This window comes from Aethalodelphis obliquidens, unplaced genomic scaffold (assembly GCF_003676395.1).
Source record: "Aethalodelphis obliquidens isolate GAN/ISIS:26980383/991018 unplaced genomic scaffold, ASM367639v1 scaffold31, whole genome shotgun sequence".
NCBI lineage: Eukaryota > Metazoa > Chordata > Mammalia > Artiodactyla > Delphinidae > Aethalodelphis > Aethalodelphis obliquidens.
In genome coordinates, this window is record NW_020837975.1 from 7,653,726 (window position 1) to 7,678,419 (window position 24,694).

At 50.0% G+C, this 24,694-nt stretch overlaps 1 protein-coding gene across 2 annotated transcripts; it reads left to right on the forward strand.

Moving 5' to 3' along the window:
- Positions 1 to 1,264: 1,264 nt before the first annotated feature.
- On the forward strand, positions 1,265 to 23,078 carry DEF6 (DEF6 guanine nucleotide exchange factor). Of its 2 annotated transcripts, none has more exons than XM_027127028.1 (11): positions 1,265 to 1,395; positions 12,422 to 12,562; positions 13,213 to 13,398; positions 15,398 to 15,634; positions 15,725 to 15,871; positions 19,105 to 19,213; positions 19,401 to 19,699; positions 20,779 to 20,945; positions 21,066 to 21,264; positions 22,228 to 22,318; positions 22,489 to 23,078. In XM_027127028.1, the coding sequence occupies exons 1-11, from the start codon at positions 1,300 to 1,302 to the stop codon at positions 22,710 to 22,712; spliced, it is 1,896 nt and encodes a 631-aa protein (XP_026982829.1). In that variant the 5' UTR covers positions 1,265 to 1,299; the 3' UTR covers positions 22,713 to 23,078. The 2 variants fall into 2 exon arrangements, with proteins under 2 accessions (XP_026982829.1, XP_026982830.1); XM_027127029.1 differs by lacking the exon at positions 1,265 to 1,395 and adding an exon at positions 11,342 to 11,365.
- Positions 23,079 to 24,694: the final 1,616 nt, after the last annotated feature.

Below are 24,694 nucleotides of genomic sequence, written 5' to 3' on the forward strand. Positions count from 1 at the left end.
CTGGGGGTACCCACCTAGGTGTCTGGGGCCATGGAATTCCAAAGCCACAGTCAGACCCCACTGAAAAGTACATGGTAGGACCAGCCCAGCCCTGGTGGGAAGAAAGGGATGCAGGGAAAGGGACTTGATGGAAAGAGCTCTTGGGTTTGACCCCTCCTGCATGGGAGCATTGCAGGGATTGCAGGTGCCGCTTTTCCTCTCTCCATTGTCATGGATGTGCCCCACCCTCTCCCCCAATGCAGACATCCTCTCCGAGGATGCCTAGCAAGGTCTTTTACTCTTGGGCCACCAGCTCCTTGGAAGCAGGGGGAGCTGGGACATGCCCCCAGGGAGGGGTGTCTCGATTGCCCGAGCAGGCTCCGTCAACGTCCAGGGCCACTGTTCGTGGCAGGAATATGCCCCAGCCCTCACAGGTATTGGATCTAAAGAAACGGAAGCACTGATGTGGAAGGCCCTAAATCGCCAGCCTCCTGCTCCCAGGCACCCCTGAAGCTGGACCCCACCATGAGCCTCACCCCCATGAGCTTCAGAATCTCTAGGTCAGGGCCAGTGGGGCCCCAGAGTGGGCAATGCTCGGGGTGCCTTTTAGAACCAAAGCCTAGGGGATGGGGAGGCAGCCGATCATGTGCCAAGTCCTCCTGACCTGGAGCGGTGCCCTGGCCCAGCTCCTCCTCCAAGTTTGTATTGTTGCCTTTTGTTTTCTTCCACCTGGGAGGAGCCCTACCACCACGGTAATGTTAGATGGTCCTAAAAGAAATGCTTTATCCACTGCCTACTTTGTGCTTTACATCCATTCTCAGACCTCTTTACAATCTATGAGGTGAGTATTTCTCCTGCTTTACCAATGAGAAACTGCTCAAGGAGGTTAAGTTATTTATCCAAAGCCTTCTACCTGGTAAGTGTGGAATTGGTACAGGACCTGCCCCCTTTTATCTGACTCCAAAGTCGGGATGGGCTTGCTTTTCCCTCATCAAGCTGCCTCTGGGAGCCCAGAAGGCTCCAGGAGGCTCTGGGGCTGAGGAGGCCTCTAGAGGGCCTCACACCCAGGGAACCAGGCTGATCAGAGTTGGAGCTCTAGCTCCCCAGGGCTTGGACCCCAGTTCCCATGCGGGGAGTGGTGCCGCTGAGCACTGCAAGAGCAACAGGCTGGGTCCTGCCAGTGTGGGGAGCCCGCGAGAGCAGGCAGGTGGAGCTGTTGCTCTGCACCACGGCCCTTCTGCGGTCTCTGCAGCCGTTTGCATTTCCTGAAACCGGATCTTGGTGTCAGAGCCGCCCCTGGGCCGGGCGGGCGCCTCAGCCATGGCCCTGCGCAAGGAGCTGCTTAAGTCCGTCTGGTACGCTTTCACCGCGCTGGATGTGGAGAAGAGCGGCAAGGTCTCCAAGTCCCAGCTCAAGGTGAGGGGCACCTGGGGCGCGGGGGAGGCCGGCAGACACGTCTCATCAGCCCCTGCTGCCTGAAGCTAGACTTGAACCCTGTGCTCCTCCTGGGGCACCCAGCTAGCCAGGGACCCAGGAGGGGTGGGAGGGCCCGTGCTGGGGAACTGGGGCAACATGGCCTAGTGGATGCTGCTGCCCCCTGTCCAGAGGCCCCAGTGAGGTGTGTGCAGGGGCATCGCCCAGAGCCCTGGCCCCCAACTCTCGGGAGAGTAGAGGTGCCATCATGGGGTTCTGAGGGCCACAGGCCAAGCTGCATCCCAGACTCCGTGTGACGGGCACACGTCTCCCCAGAGTCAAGCTCGGGCACACACCCTACTCCTTCCTGCCGCTTCCTCCTGGCTTTGAAGAGAGACAGTTAGCTAGTGCTTGTCAGTCACTTCCTCTCGGAGCTGAGAGAGAGGGTTCAAGAGCCTCTCGCAGTCCCAAACCAGGCCAGCTCAGTCATCCTTCGCAGGAGAGCAGCTCCCCTGGACCTTGCCTCCCAGGTGGGACAGAGGTGGGAAGGGGCAAGGACTGAAGACCCCATTATACTGCTGCCTGGCTCACCACCCCCTTCACACCGTACACGCCAGGTTGAGAAACTTACCTTAGACCCTGAGAACTCGAGTAGGGAAGGGGTGGAATCTGAGCCCAGGAAGAGCCCCATCAGTGATTGCTCTGAAATTCATGCTTGGTCCTAGATAATTCCTGGGGGGCCGAAAAGTTTATCGCCTTCTTTCCTGTAGCCCCGCGTTAGTGCTGCCTTCACCCTAGTTAGTGGGGAAGAAACAAGGCCCTAGGCCGTTGGAGCCAGGGAACGCGGGGAGTCAGGAGCAGGGTGGGCGTCAGCCCTCTGGGATCCGCCTTAGGGATTCATTCATTCACTCTACAAATATTTACTGAGCACCAGCTACGTGCCTGGCATGAGGCTAGGCCATAGTATCCTGGCAACTCCCCTGTCACCCACCCCCCACAGAGGAGGAGTGCAGTCTCAAGGAAACCTCCATTCTAATTGATCGAGCTAGGAGGTGCCTGGAAACCTGGGAGAGACGGATAGGACAGGTTAGGCATTGTACCCCACCCCTATTCCATCCCCCTACTTTTGAACTTGGACACGATGAACTTGGATGTCCCAAACTGGTCCTATCCCATAATCGACCCCTTAGCCAGACTTGTGAGCATCCAGTAAGTGACTCTTGGCTCCCCCAGGAAGGAGAGTCCACTACCACTCTTGATCATCTGAGAGAATCTCCCAACAGACAGGTTCTTCCTTACGTTCTACTTAAATTGTCTTATTGCAGGTTATGTAATCTAGTGAGGTCTTCAGTATAGACAGAGGAAAAGCAGATCATCCAAAATCTGTCCTTGTGGAAACTCCATGTCCTACATCCACCTCCCACTCTGCCCCTTTAACATCTTTCAGGAACAATCCCAACCTCCATGGTTTGTTGCCTCCAAGGTTCCATTTTCTACCACTCCATTACCTGTGGCCCTATGACACCTCCAGACTCTCTAAGCCTCTCATACATGGAAGATACAGCACTCCATGGCTCTCCGGTTCCTGGGCCAATCAGGCAGTAAGCCTTCTTAGTTTGAGCCTCTGTCTTGGCCTCTAACTGGGTGGATGCCTGTTCCCCACCCCCACAGGTTGAGTATTTGCAAGGAAGATCGCCTGGGGAGCTTGCATACTTGAACCATCTGCTGTCTTTGTACCGTCGCAGCTCACATTGAGCCCACTGCCAGCAGCCTCTGTGGTCCCACAGGATCAATGGTAGATTTCAGCCCACTTGACAGAAAACTTGTCCACTCTGGGAATCTGAGCTAGCAGTGGGAGCCTCAGGCCCAGCGGCCGGTGGGGCATAAATGGTAGGGCCCATGTCAGGAGAGGAAGATAAGGAAGGCAATTCTCCCTCAAGCCCATAGTGCTAGATACTGGAATGGGAGGAAGTAGTGATAGTGTTGGGGGTGGGGATGCCTTTTTGGGGGTGGGGATGCCGGAAAGGCAAAAGAGCAATAGAGAAGTGGCCAGAAGGCAGAGGAAGAAGCAAAAGAGACACAGACCTGCAGGGCAGGGCACACTCCTTCCACTGGAAGACTTGGTGAGAAGGGAAGAGATCTTGGGGTTAGCCCGTCCTTGCTAAAACTGCCTCTGGCCTTGGCGTCCTCAGTTGGGAAGAGGCAGGAGACCCGCACCAGCCCAGAGCAGGCTGTGTCTGTCTGCAACAGTCACCACTTCTCCCCTGATGTGTTGGTAGAAAGGCTGCCACCTGCTGTCCTGGGCAAAGCCGTGATGAGGCCAGAAGGAGGAGGAACAGCAAGTGCTCTGAGAAGTACCCCAAGGAGTCAGGATTGTTTTCTCTGAAGAAGAGAAGGCTTGCGGGAGAGATGAAATGAGTTTTCTTCTCTGAATTCATTCTTTCTTTTTTTTTTTTTTTTTTTACGCGGGCCTCTCACTGCTGTGGCCTCTCCCGTTGCGGAGCACAGGCTCCGGACACGCAGCCTCAGCGGCCATGGCTCACGGGCCCAGCCGCTCCGCGGCAGGTGGGATCTTCCCGGACCGGGGCACGAACCCACGTCCCCTGCATCGGCAGGCAGACTCTCAACCACTGCGCCACCAGGGAAGCCCCTTCTCTGAATTCTTATAGAAAGTACGATAGCCTTTGTCCAGGTGGGTTGAGAAAAATAAAAATAGATCAGTAAGAATGGCACTTCTGCCCAGAACGGAGTTAGGTTGAACACAAAGTTTCTCAGGACTGTGAGCTTTGGCAGGGTCCTCAGAATCTCCCTCTTTAAAGAGCTTTAGGAGTGAGTTCCCATCCTGACAGTGGGCTGCAGGGAGGCGAGCCTTGGGAATGATGGGTTTCCTAACGGCCATACCATCTTCCCTCTGGGAGCAGCTTTGGCTTTAGGCTTCATGGATGATCAGCTAAGAATTTGGCTTCCTCACTCCCTGACTGCCAGGGCTGGGGAGAGGGGCCTGAGATTGGGCGCATGGTTGGAGCAGTGTGTCTCAGTGGGGATCCTAGGAGGCTCACCACTTCCCCTTGACAGACAGGAGCAGGGGGAAGGCAGGGAGGGTGAACTAGGGCCTTCCCTACTTGGCTCTGTCAGGTCTCCCAGAGCCTCTCATTGGCACTCGGGGCAGTCCTGGGGCCCAGGGAGGGTCTCTTGCCCACCAAGAGCCTCTGAGCTTCGGGCTGTGTCTCCTCTGGAGAGGGACAACCACCTTCTCCTCGGTAGAGAAGAAGTTAATAACAACTCCAGTCTCAGAATCTGATGAATGGGGTCTTCAGCTTTGCCCCGACCCCTGCCTGCTGTTGGTCTCCTCAGTCTACAGTGTGGAGGAAGGGGAGGATGATTCAATGATGTGCAGAGCACTTGACTCAGAGCCATATAAGCTGAGGCCTATATTGCTCCCCAGTAGGGTGACCTTAGGCAAGTCACTGCCCATCTCTGAACCTCTGGTTTCTCATCTGTAAAGCCTGAGGGCTGAACTGGGGATCACCACGCTCTCTGGCTAGCCTCCGAAAATAAATTTTAACAAAGTACCTCAAATAGGTGAAATTGATCCTTGATGCAGCTTCTCCTCTCCCTTTTCTGAGCCTCTGTCTTTCCTTTGATGCTGACAGCCAACCCCTCCAAGCCCCTTCTTGCTCTCAGCAGGCACACAGCTAATCCAGAGATTCCCATCTTTTAAAATTCCTGGTGCTACTCCCTCATGATAGTTTTGCTTTAGTACCCCACTGGTTGAGAAAAATACATTCAGTGACTCTTAAAAAGGATCTATATATTTTAAAAGAATTACTTAGCACCTAGCTACGTTTAAAGACTATAGGCCATCTAAACGAGAGAGAGAGAGGAGAGAGAGAGAGAGGAGAGAGAGAAAGAAAGAAAGAGAAAAGAAAGAAAGGAAGGAAGGAAGAAAGAAAGAAAAAGGAAGGAAGGAAGGGAAGGAAGGGAGAGGGGAGGGAGGGAGAAAGACTAAGGCCAGCTAGGAGAAAGAAATTAGTCATTCTTTTTGTAGTTAGTGCTTGGTACTTTTATGGATTCCCATACCCTCTGTATCTGCGTCAACTCCTGAAGTCTGCGAACTACAGGACCATGGGCCTGGCGCCCATTGCATTGCTGCACTGGAGCTTTTAGGAAACTCCCAAGCCCCCAGGGGAGAACCACACCCCCAACATGCCTCCAGAGGAAACAGTGAATAAATGAAGCCTCTTAAAGGTCAATGGCTGCCAACCCAGAGGTCAGGGGCTGCTTGGGTGGGTGGGGAAGACAGAGAATCCTCTCTGGGGGAGCCCAAATGGCAGCTTGTGAAAACTACAGACACCTGGACCCCACCCCGGAAACTCTGAGTCAGTAGGTCTGGGCGGGCCCCAGCAGATTTCAGTTTCAACCAGCTCCCCAGGTGATTCTGATGCTTAACCTGAGCCAATGTAGCAGAGATCTAGCTAGGGCTTTAGAATCAGTCTTTGAGCAAGAGGACACTCCACCTCTCTGAGCCTTGGTTTCCTCCTCTGTAAAAGGAGGAGAATGAGAGCCCTGCCTCCAGGGCTAAGGATTGATTGAAATCAGCAGGTGAGTTCCGCAAGCCAGCCTCCACTCCTGCCATTTCCTTTCCAGCATGACCTTCCTCTGGTCACACTCTCTCCCCACCCCCGGCCCTTACCCGCACCCAGGCACAGGAAGCCTGGCAGTCTGAGGTCGGCTGAGCTCTCTGGGGAGAGGCCCTGAGCCCTGAGTGTCTAGAGCCTTTAATTCCTCTTTGTCCTGATACCTGATGGCTAACAGGGTCGGAGCCTCTCTGCCCTGGTCTCCTCAGATTCCCCTGGCAAAATGTCCAGGTGAGGAAGGTCTTAGAGGAGAACGTGGGCCAGTGAACCAAAGAGAGGAACAGCTCAGATAACTGTGTGCTGCTGGGTGGCAGATTCTATCCTGGGGTGGGAGGGAATTTGTACATCATCTCCTTGAACTCCATTTTTAGAAATGTGAAAACTGAGCCCCAGCGAGGTTCATGTGCTCAGAGAGATTCAGTCCACGTCCGTCTGACTTTTGTATTTTTCCTGCTTCTCCCCTTGAAGCACTTAGGTTCATTCAGTAGATATTTACTGAGTATCCATTATATGCCAGGTCCAGTGATACAGCAGTGAGTAAAACAGACAAAAAAACGCACGCTTGTGTTGCTAACGTTCTAGTCAGAGAACACAGATGATAAAATAAGTGATACATGACATGGAGGAAAATAAAGCAGAAGATATCCCTATCCTTACTGTGGGGGGTAGAGGGGATAGGATTACAGATTTAAGTAAGGTGGTCAGAGAAGCCCTCCCTGAGAAGGTGACACCTAAGTAAAGATCAGAAGGAGGAGAGGCTGTGAGCCATGACCTGGGGGAAGAATGTTTCTGGTTGAAGGAATATCAAGGGCCAAGGCCCTGAGGCAAGAGTGTGCCTGGTGGGCTTGAGGAATGCAAAGGGGCCAGAGGGGCTGGAGAGAAGTGAGCAAGAGGGATGAGGTCAGAGAAGGTACAGAGTAAAATCTCTGGAAAGACTCTGAGATTTTACTCTGAGAACCTTGGGAAACCACTGCAGCATTTAAGTTAGACTTGAGGAGTTAGTCAAAAACATTGATTAACACAATGTGGGGGACACTGTGTTGAGCTCTGGAGTCAGGGTTGAGATTAGAGTCTTTGCTGCCCTCAAGGAATGTAGAACACCCAGAAATGCTCACACCAACAGGGAACAGCAAAAGAACATTATCACAGAGCAACTTAATAGCAGGGTACATTAATAACAGTGGTTAATGGCACCCTTTGTCTTTTAATCTCTATAGTTTAAAAATGTTGCCATGAAAACAATATATGCTCCTGGTTCCGAAGAATATAATTTTAAAGAAGTTGAAATTTACTAGAAAAGTAAAACATGTTTTACTGGTTAAAAAAATTGAAAGACAAAAATAGTGTTAAAGAATGTGAAATTGCCTCCCCTCCCTGGGGAAGAGTGGTAGGGTGATAGCTGTTAACAGTTTGCTGAGTCTTCTAAATTTTTTCTATGTACAAATAAACTTATTAGGTTGAACTATATGAAATTGCTGATGTTTGATTGTTTTGACCTACTAAAATAGCAGTTTAATATGGTTCAGCATAATCTTTGCACACATATTATTTTACAAATATTTCATTCTACAGCTTGCTTTTTTCCACCTGCCAGTATAGTATGCATATCTTTCCATGTCTGTTCATACAAATATAATAATAAAAATAGCTCACAACTTTTATTAAGCAATTTCTATTATTGCACTGTGTACCCGGTGCTGTGCTAAGCTCTTCATTCTAAAACACCCTGTGGAGCAGGCGCCTTTTTTTCCTCAAAGAGGAGGAGACTAAGGTCTTGGAGAAGTTAAATCACCTGCCCATAAGTACACATGTGGCAGAAGTTAAATTTTCAACCACACACAGGTCTATGACTTGGTGTACCTGTCCCCTCTTTTTTTTTTTTTTTTTTTGCGGTACGCGGGCCTCTCACTGTTGTGGCCTCTCCCGTTGCGGAGCACAGGCTCTGGACGCACAGGCTCAGCGGCCATGGCTCACGGGCCTAGCCACTCCGCGGCATGTGGGATCTTCCCGGACTGGGTCACAAACCCGTGTCCCCTGCATCGGCAGGCAGACTCTCAACCACTGTGCCACCAGGGAAGCCCACCTGTCCTCTCTTGAAGGAGCCTTGGGCTGTCTCCAGTGCCTTATTTATTCTCCGTTTCTTTCTTTCTTCTTTCTTTCTTTCTTTCTTTCTTTTTCTTTCTTTCTTTTTCTTTCTTTCTTTTTTCTTTCTTTCTTCCTTCCTTCCTACCTTCCTTCCTTTCTTTCCTTCCTTTCTTTCTCTCTTCCTTTCTTCCTCCCTTCCCTCCTTCCTACCTTCCTTCCTTTCTTCTTTCCTTCTTTCCTTCATTTCTTTCTCTCTTCCTTTCTTCCTTTCTTCCCTCCCTCCCTTCCTTCCTTCCTTCCTTCCTTTCACCATGCCGCGGCTTTCGAGATCTTAGTTCCAGGACCAGGAATCAGCCCGTGCCCCCCGCAGTGGAAGCGCAGAGCCCCAACCACTGGACTGCCAGGGAAGTTCCCAATGTGTGTTTATTCTAAACTATGCTTCAGTGAGCATTCTTGTACAGGTAACTGTTCTCTTGAGCATCTATAAGTTAGATGATTAAAATTGCTGGGGTCATGCCCAATTTTATTTTTGATACAGTCTTGCCCTCCAGAAAGACTACCAATTCACATCTCAACAGTGGGGCATTTGAGTTCCCATTTCTCCACAGCCTCCTCAATACTTGATAGTATCAGTCTTTTGCATCTTTGCTAATTTGTTAGGTAAAAAATTGCACTTTCTATATGAGAAGGGAACTTATATTTGTTCTGTGCAGAGCTAACTCTCTCACTCTCTCTCTATATATATCTCACTCCATCCTCACGGCCCCTATACGTGGTGGGTATTATCCCCTGTTTCACTGACAATGATACTGAGGCTCAGGGGGTGAAGGAGTTTATCCAAGGCCTCATAACTAGAAAGTGAAGGTTCCTGGCCTTCCATATCCCCCCGCACGCTTCACTGGAGTGTAGCCATTTGGCTGGGCTATGCAGGAAGCTTCCTCAAAGAGGTGCTTTAGGAGGCTTGAAGAAAGATAAAGACATGGGTAATTTGAAAAGAGGCCAGGAGGCAACAGGTAGAAATATGTGAAACTCTTAGAATAACACCTATCTCTTCAGAAGTGGGTATTTGTCTTGTGTTGGTCACCCTGGATTCTAAGTGCTAAGCATGGAGTGGTGGCACCTCTTAGAGTGTGGACTGGTATCCTATGACCACGGATGTATTAATCATGTATTCTCTGCATATAGGTGGTAGAAACCAAGCTCAAAATAACTTAAAGGAGATGTTATAGATTGACTCACATAACCAACAAAACTCCAAGCATAGTATTGGCTTCAGGCATGGCTAGATCTAGGTCCTCAAATGATGACTCTTTATACCTTGACTCTGCTTTTCTTCACTGATAGCTTTATTCTTAAGCAGGTACTTCCCACACAGGGACAAAAATGTCAGCTACCTCTATCTTCTAACAGCTTAACTCTTTCCATGTATACCCATGGGAAAGAGTACACCTCTTCTCCACTAGAGGAAGCAAAAATCCCAGGGATGATTCTCATTGGCCTAGATTTGGTCATGTGCATCCTTGAACCAAACACCACGACTCCAATGTGCCCACCTCTGCAGCCAGGTAGGGTAGGGGTGCAAATGGCCAATACCACAGATATTGAAAATGGGGGAGAGTTACTTCTCAAAGGAAAATCAAGGCTCCATTACCAAAATAAGGGAGGGGGGCAGAGTTCATCAGGAAGAAACTTCAGATGTCCTTTAGAGCAAGAGTAGGCAAAACCAAAGATGGCACATGAGCTAATTTGAAGATCATGGCAATGAGCGTTGGGGTGGGGATCAGAGATGGCTGTCCAGAGGGAAAGGAGGGAAAAGAGATACACCAATCCCCTTGCTGGGCCCCCCCTACTTCCCACTTTGCTGAGTTGAACCTGAGGCCCAGGAGAACATTAGGAAGAAGTCTCAAACCCTTCTACCCCTCCTCTCACAAAAGAGAACAAAGAAATGAAGACTTGGTATACACGCCATCTCTAGGATGTTGCCAGCTTCTGCCTCAGAGGAGCTGATTCCAAGGTGGACTGCTGGTGGTGGAAGCAGCCCTTAAATACAGCATTTATTGACTGCCTTTGGTGTGCAGAAGAGGACATAGGTGCTGTGAGACATAAAGATGAACATAGACCTGGCCTCCAGAGTTCACTATATAGTTGGGGAATGAGGCTCAGGGTCAATATATATATATTTTTTGTTGTTATAAATTTATTTATTTATTTTTGGTTGCATTGGGTCTTCATTGCTGCGCGTGGGCTTTCTGTAGTTGTGGCGAGCGGGGGCTGCTCTTTGTTGCAGTGTGCAGGTGTTGCATTGCGGTGGCTTCTCTTGTTGTGGAGCACAGGCTCTAGGTGTGCAAGCTTCAGTTGTTATGGCTCGTGGGCTCTAGAGCACAGGCTCAGTAGTTGTGGCTCATGGGCTTAGTTGCTCCACAGCATGTGGGATCTTCCTGGACCAGGGCGCGAACCCATGTCCCCTGCATTGTCAGGTGGATTCTTAACCACTGCTCCATCAGGGAAGCCCCAGGGTCAATATTTTAATGGGGAAGCAGCCTTCAGAGCCGGGAACAACCAGTTGCAACCTCAACTCTGCCAGTTACTCTTAACCTGTCCAAGCCTCAGCATCTTCATCTGAAAAACAGAGATAATAATGTCTGTATATCATGGTTGCCGAGATTAGACGTGGGGTATAGAAAGCACCTCATACAGTGACTGGCACATACTAGGTGACAATTTTTAATCATTCACGCTGTCTGTGATAAGTGCTATAACAGAATTACCCCAAGACAATTTTATCTTTTTCCTGATCCCCTCGTTCAAGCTTCAACATCTTTGTTCTAATATCCTGGGTTTGTTAACCAACCCATTTCCCATGGCCGCCATCCCTTTTAGCCTTGTCCTCCACATCCCACAGACCATTTTCCGTGGCCCTTCTTTGCTCCCTCTCCAGCTCCCTTCCATCTTTAGAAGGGCAGTGACTGGAACTGCACATGCCCTTCCTGGAGCAGACACACTGGACTCTAGGCACACAGCAGCCTGAGTCTTTGATGGTAAATGTCAGGCTTCTGCCCTTGAGCCTTGGGATCTGCAGAGCTGGATTTGGATCCTAGGCTCTTGCTCAGTGTGGGTCCTTGGGCAAGTTACTGGGTCGGTTGAGCCTCGGCGTCCTTGTCTGCAGAAAGGGCACATACCTGCCTGACGAAGTGGCAAAGAGCATGGCCGCCTTGGTTTGAATCCCAGCTCTGCCAGCCCTGTGCCCTTGGGTGAGTTACTTAATGTCTCAGAGCCTAGGGTTTTTTTTCATCTGTGAAATGAGGATATAAACACTTGTTATGTGGGTTAAGTGAAGTATATGTAAAGTGCTGAGCACAGTGCTTGGTGCATAGCAAGTGTACAAGTTTTAGTTTTTTGGATTTTATTGAGGTATAATGTACATTTTAATTTCAGGTTTACAACGTAATGACCATATATATATATATATATATATATATATATATATATATATAGAAATGATCACCACAGTGAGTCTAGTTAACATCTGTCACCATACATGGTTACACAAAATTTTTTTTCTTGTGATGAGAATTTTTAAGACCTACTCTCTTAGCTACTTTCAAAGATGCAATACAATATTGTTAATTATAGTTACCATGCTATATATTATATCTCCCCAGGACTTTTTTTTCAATATTTATTTATTGTATTCATTTATTTAGCTGCGCTGGGTGTTAGTTGCTGCACGCGGGATTTTCGTTGTGGCATGCAGGATCTTTAGTTGCGGCATGCAGGCTCTTTTAGTTGCAGCATGCGGGATCTAGTTCCCTGACCAGGGATCAAACCCGTGCCCCCTTCATTGGGAGCTCAGAGTCTTAACCACTGGACCACCAGGGAAGTCCCCTCATGACTTACCCAAAGTTTGTACCTTTTGAGCACCTTCACACATTTCACCTCCCCGCTCCACACCTCTTGCAACAGTCTGTTCTCTGTATCTGTGAACACCTTTTTTTCCCTTTTTAAAAAATTCTATGTATAAGTGAGATCGTATGGTATTTGTCTTTCTCTATCAGACTTATTTCACTTAACATAATGCCCTCAAGGTCCATCCGTGTTGTCGCAAATGGCAAGATTTCATTCCTTTTTTAATGACTGAATAACATTCCATTGTGTCTATATATACAGAAGCTTTAGTTATGATTGAATTGAATAATGTATGCAGAAGACTCAGCCAGAATGGGGGTGGGGACAAGTGAGGAGGTGGGAGCCGCCCTTTGGCCCAGTTTTGGTTGGGGTTCAGGAAGGCAAACTGCCCTCTGTCTCAGGTGCTGTCCCACAACCTGTACACCGTCCTGCACATCCCTCACGACCCTGTGGCCCTGGAGGAGCACTTCCGAGATGATGACGATGGCCCTGTGTCCAGCCAGGGGTACATGCCCTACCTCAACAAGTACATCCTGGACAAGGTGGGGCCCCTCTAACCTCTCCCCACTTCCCAACCTGACCAGCACCCTAATACATTGCCACCCCAACTCCTCTCCCTATGAACCCCATTTCTGTCCCCTCTGTCCACCCCTGCTCTCCCATCTCCATCCTTCACCTCCCAGCCACTTGCGCCCTCCTGGCTCCCCTTAACTCACTCTCAAGCTTCCTCCTCTCTATCCTAGCCTCCACCTTTCCCACGACCTTCCACCCCATCCCTGCCTAGCTTCCAGCTGTAACTTTTACAAAAGGCTCTCCAGTTTCCCCCAAGTGCTGTCCCCCCTGCTTCTCCCAGCTGTCACTGTCTTCTCAGGTTCTCCTTGACTGTCCACTCCCTCCTGGGCTTCCCCTTCTTTCTCCCTGGGCTGAGGGACCTGAGTTTCTCTGTGTGCAGGGGACTTGGGGGCAGTGGTTGTGAGGGAGTGGTGGCAGTAGCAGGGCTGGGGGCTGGGGTCAGGCTGGTTGGTCAGCTAGTTACCTGATCATCAGCTCAGGGACTCCTCAAGTTAGAGCCCCAACATGGCAGTGTGGGGAGCAGGGGAATAGATGACCCTAAGAAGCCAGCTGGAGCCTAGTTGGGTGGTAGAGCAGGGACGGGGCAGCCTTCTCAGCTGACTTGCCGGCCTGGTGGCAGGTGGAGGAGGGGGCTTTCGTTAAGGAGCACTTTGATGAGCTGTGCTGGACCCTCACGGCCAAGAAGAACTATCAGGTGGATAGCAACGGGAACAGCATGCTCTCCAATCAGGATGCCTTCCGCCTCTGGTGCCTCTTCAACTTCCTGTCTGAGGACAAGTACCCTCTGATCATGGTTCCTGATGAGGTAAGCCCCAGGGACTTTATCACTTGGGGGCAGACCTTAGCAGAACCATGAAGGAGGCCAAATTGCCTCCATACTTTCCCACATCCCCTTTCTTCTTTACCTCCCCACCCTGGGACCTGTTCACACCCATCTGTCTCCAGATGCTTAGAAGTGTCCATATCAGAACAATTATGCCTTCTCCCAGGAGGTCAAAAACTACACTTCCTTCAAGGCTCTGCTAGCCCTCACAGTAGGAAAATGATCTGCAAATTCTATTTACACAGAGGTGTGAATGCCTGATACATGACTGGGCATTTAAAAATGAGAACATTTAAAATCAAATGGCAGGATTTTAGGCACTGTGGCAACCTGAGAAGGATGCTATTATTAGGGGAATAGAGACCTTCCTGGGACATCTCTCCAGTCACTCCAAGTGTGCAACCAAGTCTGCCCCTGGTTTCAGACTTTCTCTTCCCATCTTCTACAATATAGGGGAGAGCCTGGGCAGACTCACCTCAGGGACCCAGAGAAGGCATCCTGGGAGTAGAGGCCTAGAATCTAGCCTCTACCTCCTTAACTCATGGGTGAAGCCAGGGCAGATGCCCCCCCTTTTCCAGTCACCCTGCACCCTCCCTCTACTCCCCCTCCTCTCTCCCCTGTCCATTCAGCCTTCTCCTGACCCTTTAGCCCTTTTGGTGGTTGCGAAGATACCAGGGCGAATTTAGGTCTTTAGAGTAGGGTACGTGGGGGAGAGGTCCACCGTATTTACAAGAAGTCCTGGCACATCTAACTGCGCTCAGATTCGTGCCCTTGCTTCTGTTGAAGAGTGAGGGGTGTCCCGCCCCACTCCCAGCAGAGACCCAGTAGCCCCCAGAGTGAAAGTCCTGCAGAGAGTTTCCCAAGGAGCTGCTGGGGCAGTCGAGGGACATGTGTCTATCTATACAGACACCTGGCTGGCTGGGCATCTTTGTCAGACTCCTGCCAGTCAGGACGAGGTGGCCTCTCAGAGGTCAGAAAGCTGCTTGCTACTGTGATCAACATGCAGTGTGAACAAACTGCAGCAGGAGGTACCCCAACCACCACTTCCTGTTCCTCTGTAACAGGTTTCCTGTCCCTGCTCTGCTTACTCCACCTCCAATCCCCTTGCTCTCCCATAGGGGAAGGATCCCTAAGGTTGGGGCTTGGGGCTTGGAATAAGGAATCATGGGATGCGGATCTGAATTGAGTTCTGGCTGCTACCAACTTGCTGTATGATTCAGAACAAGTCACTTCCCCCCCCCGCACTTTTTTTTTTGAAAGGAATTCCTTTATTTTTTATTATCATTTTTTATTTATTTATTTTATTTTTTATTTTTGGCTGTGTTGTTGGGTCTTCGTTTCTGCGCAAGGGCTTTCTCCAGTTGCGGCAAGCGGGGGCCACTCTTCATCGCAGTGCGCGGGCCTCTCACTATCGCGGCCTCTCTTGTTGCAGAGCACAGGCTCCAGACGCGCAGGCTCAGTAGTTGTGGCTCACGGGCCTAGTTGCTCTGCGGCATGTGGGATCCTCCCAGACCAGGGCTCGAACCCGTGTCCCCTGCATTGGCAAGCAGACTCTCAACCACTGCGCCACCAGGGAAGGCCCCCTTCCCCTTTGAGCCTCAGTTTTGTCATCTGCAAAGTGAGGATATTGGTTGAGAGGGCCCTTGTTCCCCTGTTGACATTTTCTATGACTTGCTGTCTCCACCTGGCCCCTGGCCCCCTCAGCTCCCACCTCACCCTGCCCTTAGTTCAAGGCAGGAAGGAGTGGGACTGAAGCTTGGGGAGGGGATGCCTGAATTGAAGTTGGGGCTCCAGGATTCCCTCCTAAATCTCTACTCAGGTGTCCTCCAGCGTTTAGTTGTTTTGTCCTCTGACCCTACCCCACCGTCCTGTCCCTGGTCACTTCTGCCCAGGCCCCGGGCGCCTGATGGGAGCGCCCCCTGGTGTTGGCACCAGCGCCACAGCCTGCTGCAGCCACCAAGCTTTCCCTCCCCCGCTCCAGGTGGAATACCTGCTGAAGAAGGTGCTCAGCAGCATGAGCTTGGAGGTGGGCTTGGGTGAGCTGGAGGAGCTGCTGGCCCAGGAGGCCCAGGCAGCCCAGAGCACCAGCGGGCTCAGCGTCTGGCAGTTCCTGGAGCTCTTCAACTCAGGCCGCTGTCTGCGAGGCGTGGGGCGAGACACCCTCAGCATGGCCATCCACGAGGTCTACCAGGAACTCATCCAAGACGTCCTGAAGCAGGTCAGGCCAGGCTGGGAACTAGGGGAGGACCCCGAGGAGGGTGAAGGTGGGGGGGGGCAGTGATGCCTCTGACTTTGCTCTGGCTGGCAGGGCTACCTGTGGAAGCGAGGGCACCTGAGGAGGAACTGGGCAGAACGCTGGTTCCAGCTGCAGCCCAGCTGCCTCTGCTATTTCGCGAGTGAAGAGTGCAAGGAGAAAAGGGGTACAATCCTGCTGGATGCGCAGTGCTGCGTGGAGGTGAGGGGGACAGTTGAGGGGGCAAAGCACATCTCAAGGCTCAGAGGGGCTCCAGTGCAGTGTGAAGGCAAGAGGGTCAGGAGGAGGGTAAATGGGAAAAGCCACAGTGACAAATTCCCGCTTAGATGAGTGCAACCCAAATACAGCTGACCCTTGAACAACACAAGTTGGAACTTATATGTGAATTTTTTTCAATAAATACATTCAGGAGTACAGCCAGCACCATCAGCAGTTGGTTGAATTTGCAGATATGGAACCAGGATACTGAGGGCTGACTTTAAAGTTATATGTGGATTTTTGACTGGGCAGAGGTTTGGCACCCCTAACCCCTGCATTGTTCAAGGGTCAGTTGCATACCTGGGTACCTCAAGGCTATTCTCAGCCATGGAAGCAATTTTTTTTTTCTTTTAGAAAAGTAGCACACTTTATTTTTTCTTCCAGTTTTATTGAGCTATAATTGACATACAGCACTGTATAAGCTTAAGGTGTACAGCATAATGATTTGACTTACATACATCATAAAGTGATAAGCACATAAGTTTAGTGAACATCCCTCATCTCATATAGATACAAAATTAAATAGAAAAAAATTATTATCTTGCGATGAGAACTCTTAGGATTTATTCTCTCAGCAACTTTCCTATATAACATACAGCAGTGTTAATTTATCATGTTGTACGTTACATCCCTAGTACTTATATCTTATATCTGGAAGTTTGTACCTTTTTTTCTTTTTTAAAATTTATTTTATTTATTTTTTGGCTGCGTTGGGTCTTCATTGCTGCGCGCAGGCTTTCTCTAGATGCGGCAAGCGGGGGCTACTCTTCGTTGTGGTGCACGGGCTTCTCATTGCAGTGGCTTCTCTTGTTGTGGAGCACGGGCTCTAGGGCGTGTGGACTTCAGTACTTGTGGCACACAGGCTCAGTAGTTGTGGCTCGCAGGCTCTAGAGCGCAGGCTCAGTAGTTGTGGCGCATGGGCTTAGTTGCTCCACGGCATGTGGGATCTTCCCGGACCAGGGCTCAAACCCGTGTCCCCTGCAGTGGCAGGCGGATTCTTAACCACTGTGCCACCAGGGAAGCCCTGGAAGTTTGTACCTTTTGATGACCTTCATCCAATTACCTTCCCTCTATCCCCGCAACAACCTCCCTCCCCACCTCTGGTAACCACAAATCTGATCTCTTTTTCTATGGATTTGTTTGTTTGTTTTTGAAGTATAATTGACCTACAATACTGTGTTAGTTCCTGTTACACAACGTAATGGTTCGGTATTTCTATATATTTCAAACTGACCTCCACAATAGGTCTAGTTATGATAGGTCACCATACAAAGATAACTATGTAATCATAGTTATTGACTATATTCCCCACACTATTCATTTTACACCCATGACTCACTTATTTTGCAACTGGAAATTTGTACCTCTTAATCTTCCTCAACTTCTTCCTTCCTCTCACTACGCCCCCTACCCTCTGGCAAACACACCTGTTTGTTCTCTGTATCTATAACTCTGTTTATGTTTTGTTATGTTTGTTCATTTGTTTTGTCTGTTTTATATTCCATATGTCAGCACTTTTTTTAAAAAAACCAAACTGCAAATCAAATACTAAAGTCATTGGTGAATAATGTGGACTTTGCTAAAGATTTCAGAGGAGCGGCTTATGTCTCACTCTACCCAGCAAAACTTTCTAAAGTTCCTCTGAAGTTCTTTCTCCTTCACCCAAATTCCATTCCCTTTGGCAACTCTATACCTCCCTATTCTTTCTCCTTTCCCATCCCTTTTCCTCCCTTGACTCTGTCCATTATTTTAGAGGCTTAAAACAACAATTTTAAAAACTGTAGTGAAAAAATATACATAACATGAAATTTGCCATTTTAACCATTTTGTGTTACAATTCAGTAGCATTAAGTACATTCACATGTAACCATCCCAATTATCTATTTCCAAAACTTTTTTATCATCCCAAACAGAAACTCTGTACCCATTAAGCAATAACTCATCCACCCTTCCCTCCAGCCCCTGGTAACCTCTATTCTGCTTTCTATCTCCATGAATTTGCCTGTTCTAGGTGCCTCATATAAGTGGAATCATATAATATTTGTCCTTTTATGTCTGGCTTCTTTCACTTAGCATCATGTTCTCAAGCATGTTGTGGCATGAATCAGGACTTCATTCCTTTTTATGGCTGAATAATATTCCATTGTAAGGATGTACCACATTTTGTTTATCCATTCTTTGATGGATATTGGGTTGTTTCCATCTTTTTGCTATTGTGAATAATGCTATTATGAACATCCAGGTACAAGTTTCTGGGTGGATATATTTTTTTTCTCAGGGTACATACCTAGGAGTAGAGTTGTTGAACCATACATTAATTCTATGTTTAATTTTTGAGGAACAGCCAGACTTTTCTACAGTGGCTGCACCATCTTCCATTCTTACCGGCAGTGTATGAAAGTTCCAATGTATCACCAACACTTTTTATTTTACCTTAAAAATGTTATTATTATAGTCATCCTAGGCTCTATCCATTTTTGTCACATAGGGAAACAGCTGTCATTGTGGAAACAGCACAGATCTAGGCAGAAATCCAGCTCCACCACTAATAGGCAGTGTGAATTGGGCAAGTTCCTGGACCTCTTAGAGCCTCAGTTTCTTTCTCTGTAAAGTGGAGCTAATAATCCATGCCTGGTACAGACTCTAGAACACATGAAGCTCAGTAGGTGATAGCAATTATTTTCCACTAGAATGTAAGCTTAGGGAAGGCAGGGATTTGGTCTGTTAGGCACATCTCAGTATCCCAAAGGCCCAGAGCAATGAGTGGCACTCAGTAGACACTACAAAATATCTGTGGAATGAATGAATGGAGAACTTTCTCAACAGGCAGGGCTTTGTGGAAATGAACGGTCTCGATAGTGAGGACCCTGTCATGGGAGATGTTCCAGCGTGATCTGCATAAACACTGAGTGATCCCTCTGTGCTAGGCCTCATGGAGAGATACCAAGAGAACAGTCCCACCTTCAAAGAGCAAAGGATACAGAGCTGTGGGCACACAAGTATCCCCATAACTAACCTTCAAACCGGGCCACGCAGGCTCCTGTCAGAGTGGGAGGGGTGCCCGGGGAGGATGGTCAGCCAGCGGGGGTAGGGGCTGGAGCTGCAGCACCCCTGGGGCAGGTGTGGCCCTGACTCCAGTGAAGCCAGCCTGTCTGGGACTGTCCACCCTCTCCCAGGTGCTGCCCGACCGAGAAGGGAAGCGCTGCATGTTCTGTGTGAAGACTGCCTCCCGCACGTACGAGATGAGCGCCTCAGACACGCGCCAGCGCCAGGAATGGACGGCTGGTGAGTGCTCGCTGGGTGGTCTGGACCTGGCTGGCCCTCAGTCGCCTCACCTGTGAAAGGGGGTGACAGCACTTTGCCCAGCAGGAGGCTGGGCACTGGACACGGGCAACTCCTAAGGCCCCTTTCTGGCGGTGGGTCACCTCGAGGCTGCCCTGCCCCCGGCCAGCCCCTCCCGCTCCCTCCGCAGCCATCCAGACGGCGATCCGGCTGCAGGCCGAGGGGAAGATGTCGCTGCACAAGGACCTGAAGCAGAAGCGGCGCGAGCAGCGGGAGCAGCGGGAGCGGCGCCGGGCGGCCAAGGAGGAGGAGGTGCTGCGGCTGCAGCAGCTACAGGAGGAGAAGGAGCGGAAGCTGCAGGAGCTGGAGCTGCTGCAGGAGGCGCAGCGGCAGGCCGAGCGCCTGCTGCAGGAAGAGGAGGAGCGGCGCCGCAGCCAGCACCGCGAGCTGCAACAGGCGCTCGAGGGCCAGCTGCGCGAGGCTGAGCAGGTGGGGCAGCACAGCTTAGGAGGCGGTGGGCTGAGGGGTGTGGTGCGGTCAGGCCTGGGAGCTGAGCACTGGGGGCGGGGCCTGGGGCGGAGCCTTGGTCGAGGGCGGAGCCACGCATTGAGGAATGCAAGTGGAGGCGGGGCTTGTCTTGAGGGATTTTGGGAACAGAGCCTGCGGGCTTGAAGGATGGGTATGGGACGGGGACTGTGCCAGGAACAGGGCCTGTGGGATAAGGAACCTGGCCGAGGGATGGCTTGAGAGGAGAGATGGTAAGGGGGCCGGGCCTGAGCCTACGAAATGGGAGGGTCGGACCTGAGTGCTAGGTGTAGAGTGGGACCTGGCTCAGAAACCTTGGCTGGGGGCGGGACTTGGACAGAGGAGCTGCTAAAGACGGTGTGATTGGGGATGAGTTTGGACCAAGGCTGGACTAGGTTGGACTAGACTTGATCTGAGTTTATAATGAAACCATTTTGGGGAATGCAGGATGGGAGGAAGGCAGGATGAATGTGGAGGTGGACTAAGCGTGTAGAGGCAATTAGATTTAGGATTTAAGAGATCTAGATCTGGAGTCAGACACTGTGGATTCAATCCCAGCTCTGCCTCTTAGGAACCGTGTGATCCCAGGCAAGTTACTCAGCCTTTCTGTGCCTCAGTTACCTGTGACATGTTGATGCCAATAGAACTTGGCTTATAGAGGTATGGAAAGGAGGATCAACTAAGGAAACACTTTGAGTTATAATTGTTATAACAATTATAATTATTGTCATTCCCTTCCAAGCACTACCCTAATTATAATTATAAAACGTTATATTATAATGTATAATAATAACTATTAAGGCTGGTGCTAAAAAGGGGATGACTTGAGCCCCTTTCCACCATGTAGTTCACTGAGCATTATCTGAATTAGTCAGGCTTGCAGAGGGGATCAGATCAGGAAACGCTGACATGAAGGAACTCCCCAGACCCTCACCCAGAGATAAGTAGTTGGGCTGGCCTAGCAAAGCCCTGGGGGAAGGAGCAGCATACCTGCTGCCTCTCTCCCCCATGCCCCCATTGACCTGGCTCCATTTCCCGAGCAGGCAAGGGCCTCCATGCAGGCTGAGATGGAGCTGAAGAAGGAGGAGGCTGCCCGGCAGCGGCAGCGCATCGAGGAGCTAGAGGAGATGCAGCAGAGGCTTCAGGAGGCCCTGCAACTGGAGGTGAAAGCTCGGCAAGACGAGGAGGCCGTGCGCCTAGCCCAGACCAGGTAGAACTGAGGGGCCCCTTCTGCTTCCCCTCCCTGACTTCCCGACCCCAACCCCGCCCCACTTGCCGAGCACCTGCGAGGTGCCTTGGCTCTGGAGGTGACACAGTGGATGCCTGGCAGACTGCTGGAGGAGGAGGAGGAGAAATTGAAGCAGCTGCTGCAGCTGAAGGAGGAGCAGGAGCGCTATATTGAGCGGGCACAGCAGGAGAAGCAGGAACTGCAGCAGGAGATGGCCCTGCAGAGCCGCTCCCTGCAGCAGGCCCAGCAGCAATTGGAGGAGGTGCGACAGAACCGGCAGAGAGCCGACGAAGATGTGGAGGTGAGGCCTGGGGTGGAGCCGTTTGGAGGCTGCCAGGTGAACGAGGGTGAGCATGTTAACGCACAGGCTCTGGAACCTTCCCTCAAGCTCTATCCCTCAGGCTCCATCATTGCCTGGCCGTGTGACCTCTGACAAGTTGCCTAACCTCTCTGAGTTCCAAGTCCCTTATCTGAGAAAGGAGACCGATAATAGCATTGCTATGAAGATTAAATGAGATAACACGTGAAATTAAGTATGTAGTAAGCACTGAAGAAACCTTAGCTATGACTTTTATCATTGTTTTTAATCTGGGCAAAAATTTTTCCTCCTACTCTTCCAGCCCCTACTTTGCTATCCCTGTACTTTGGCTCCACTCTTTGGAGCCTGAATCTCCATAGAAGACTTTTTTTTTAACTTTTGATGTTTTGTTTTTATTAATATTGATTATTTTATTTTGCTTTGTTGGCCTACATGGGCATTGTAAAAAATTCAAACATAGAAATAAGTATCAAAGAAAGGGAAAGTTCCTCTATGATTCCCCACCCCACAACCGCTGCTAATGGCTGAGTGAACACTGGAGCAGAGGCTTGTGCATTAGGTCTTGGGAAGGTGGTGTAATGCAGTGGTTCAGAGCTCCGTGTATGTCCCTGGGTAAGGCACTTAACCTCTTTTGAATTTGTTTGCTATTAACTTCTGCTCTGGAAGTTAAATAAGATATTAGTACATCTTAGCTGCTTAATAAGTGGAAACTATGGTTATTTCTGACCCTTTGAGGGCCTGTGAGTCCCCTGAAATTCGACGCCAACTCATTATGAGTTGAGTTCTTAATGAGTTCATAACTCTTTATGAACATACATGAGTTTTTCTGGGAAGATGATCAATAGCCTTTGTCAGATCCTAAGGGGCATGTGAACCTGAAAAGGTCAAGACTGTCTGTCTTGGAGGGTGGCTCTGACCCACTCCTCCCTGGTCCTGCCTGCACAGGCTGCACAGCGGAAGTTGCGCCAGGCCAGCACAAACGTGAAACACTGGAATGTCCAGATGAACCGGCTCATGCATCCAATAGAACCTGGAGGTGAGAAGGGTTAGGCCCTGGAGCTTTCCCTGGAGCGGGGATGGAGAAGGGAGGGTGGAAGGGATACCCCCAGATCTACCGAGCCAGCACAGGACTGCAGGTCAGCGGGTTCTCCTCTCCCCCTTTGCATGCACCTTGCTCCTTCCTCATACCTGCCTTTTTTCTGCCAGACAAGCGTCCCACCACCAGCAGCTCCTTCACAGGCTTCCAGGCCCCTCAACTTGCCCGCCGTGACTCCTCCCTAAAACGCCTGACTCACCGGGGATCCCACGGCAGCAAGACCCCCTCACCCAGCAGCAGTGAGCAGCAGAAGTCCCTCAATTGTGGGGAAGAGGCGCCCATCTCAGCTTCTGCCCCTCAGGAAGATAAAGTGGACCCAGCACCAGAAAACTAACCTCTACTAGCCTCTTTACTCCAACCTCATGCCTACTAGGACCTGGCCACAGCTGGCCTGTGGGTGACACCAGCCTCTGCAGAAGAAGGAGCTACAGTCCTGGTGCCAAGGGCCCAGGCCCTCCAACCACGAAACAGTCCAGAATGGAACCTGGTTCATCTTTTTGCACCAGCCCCAGGCCCCAGACCACTGAGGCTGTCAGGGATGTTAATCCTTGAGAACTTGACCCTGTGCCTTAACCCAAAGGACTCTATGCCCTAGGCTGGGAAAGAGAGTCAACAAGCAAGCCAGGGGCCATCTGTCCCCAGACTGCCACCAAGTTGTGGAGGCACATTTCCAAATAAAATCAGCTCTTGGGATAAATTATGCATCAGGTCTATAGTCTGTCTCTTCTACCATTTTCTCTCTTCTTCCCTCAAGTCCAGTTATATGTCTCAGAAAGAGTAAGGTATAATGCAGTGGCTAGGAAAGTACACTCTGCCACTTTCCAACTGGGTGACTTTGGTCAAGTTTCTTCACCTCTCTGTGCTTCAGTTCCCATGTTGGCAAAATAGGGATAGTATAGTACCTACCTTACAGGGTTGTTCTGAGGATTAAGTGTTCAGCACGTGAGCAAGCACTATTATTGGTATCACCCCAAAGTGTTTATTGAATGTATATTCTATGCCTTGCAATTTCCCAGTTTATTTAATTCTCATGGCAATGCTGAGAGGTGGATATTATTATTCTCATTTTACATGTGTGGAAATTGAGGCTCAGAGAAGTCAGGTAACTTGCCCAAAGCGTTTCAAACTTGCTTCTCTTCCCATATTGTCTGACTTACCTACCTTGTTACCTAAGACAGAGATCTGGGAATCTAGGATGACTTGCTCCCTCCCTGCCATCCCCCTCATGAAAAACCCATCATTAAATCCAGTAGATTCTCTCTCCTTCATGCTCTCATATCTACTGCTCAATCTCTATCCCCATGGCTCCTGCCAAAATTTTATCCTCCACCTGCATGCTCACCTTTGACTCCTTCTCCATCTTGCCCCATATCTAGTCAGTCTCCAACTCCAACGGATTGGATTTTCTTGGTCACTCTCAAATCCACCCCCTTGGGGCCATGTCTCATGGCTACTGCCTTACTCTGGCCCTTGTCACCTCCCAATTGGACTAGAGCAGTAACCAAGTCTCCTTGCTAACCCTTCTCCCCACAGCTGCCTGGATAGGCTTTTTTTTTTTTTTTTTTTTTTTTTGGGTTGCGGGCCTCTTACTATTGTGGCCTCTCCCGTTGCAGAGCACAGGCTCCAGACGCGCAGGCTCAGCGGCCATGGCTCACGGCCCCAGCTGCTCCGCAGCATGTGGGATCTTCCCGGACCGGGACACGAACCCATGTCCCCTGCATTGGCAGGTGGACTCTCAACCACTGCGCCACCAGGGAAGCCCTAGATAGGCTTTTTTTTTTTTTTTAATATTTATTTATTTGGCTCTGGGTCTTAGTTGTGGCACTCAGGATCTTCGCTGGGCCATGAGAGATCTTCAGTTGCAGCATGCAGGATCTTTTAGTTTGGCATGAAGGATCAAACCCGGGCCCTCCTGCATTGAGAGAGCAGAGTCTTAACCACTGGACCACCAGGAGAGTCCCTGGATAGGCTTTCTAAAATGCATATCTATCCTTGACTCTTTCCACTTTCCAGTCTCTCAGTGGTACCCTGGATAGTCAAGTTCACATTCCCATATGGGGCATACAAGGCCCTTGACGATCAGCCCAGGAGAGCCTCCTATGCCTCTGCTTTATAGATCTACTAGCAGCTCCCTCCTTTTTCTTCTTCTGAGCCTGCACACTGGCTGTTCTTTCCATCTTACTTCATGTAACAGCCTCCATAACTAGATGCTTGAGATCCTTGAGGGCAGGGACATATTTTCTTCAACTTATGTCCCTGGTGCCTAGAACAATGCTCTGCTCTTAGTAGGCATGCAGCAAATGTTTGTTGAATGAA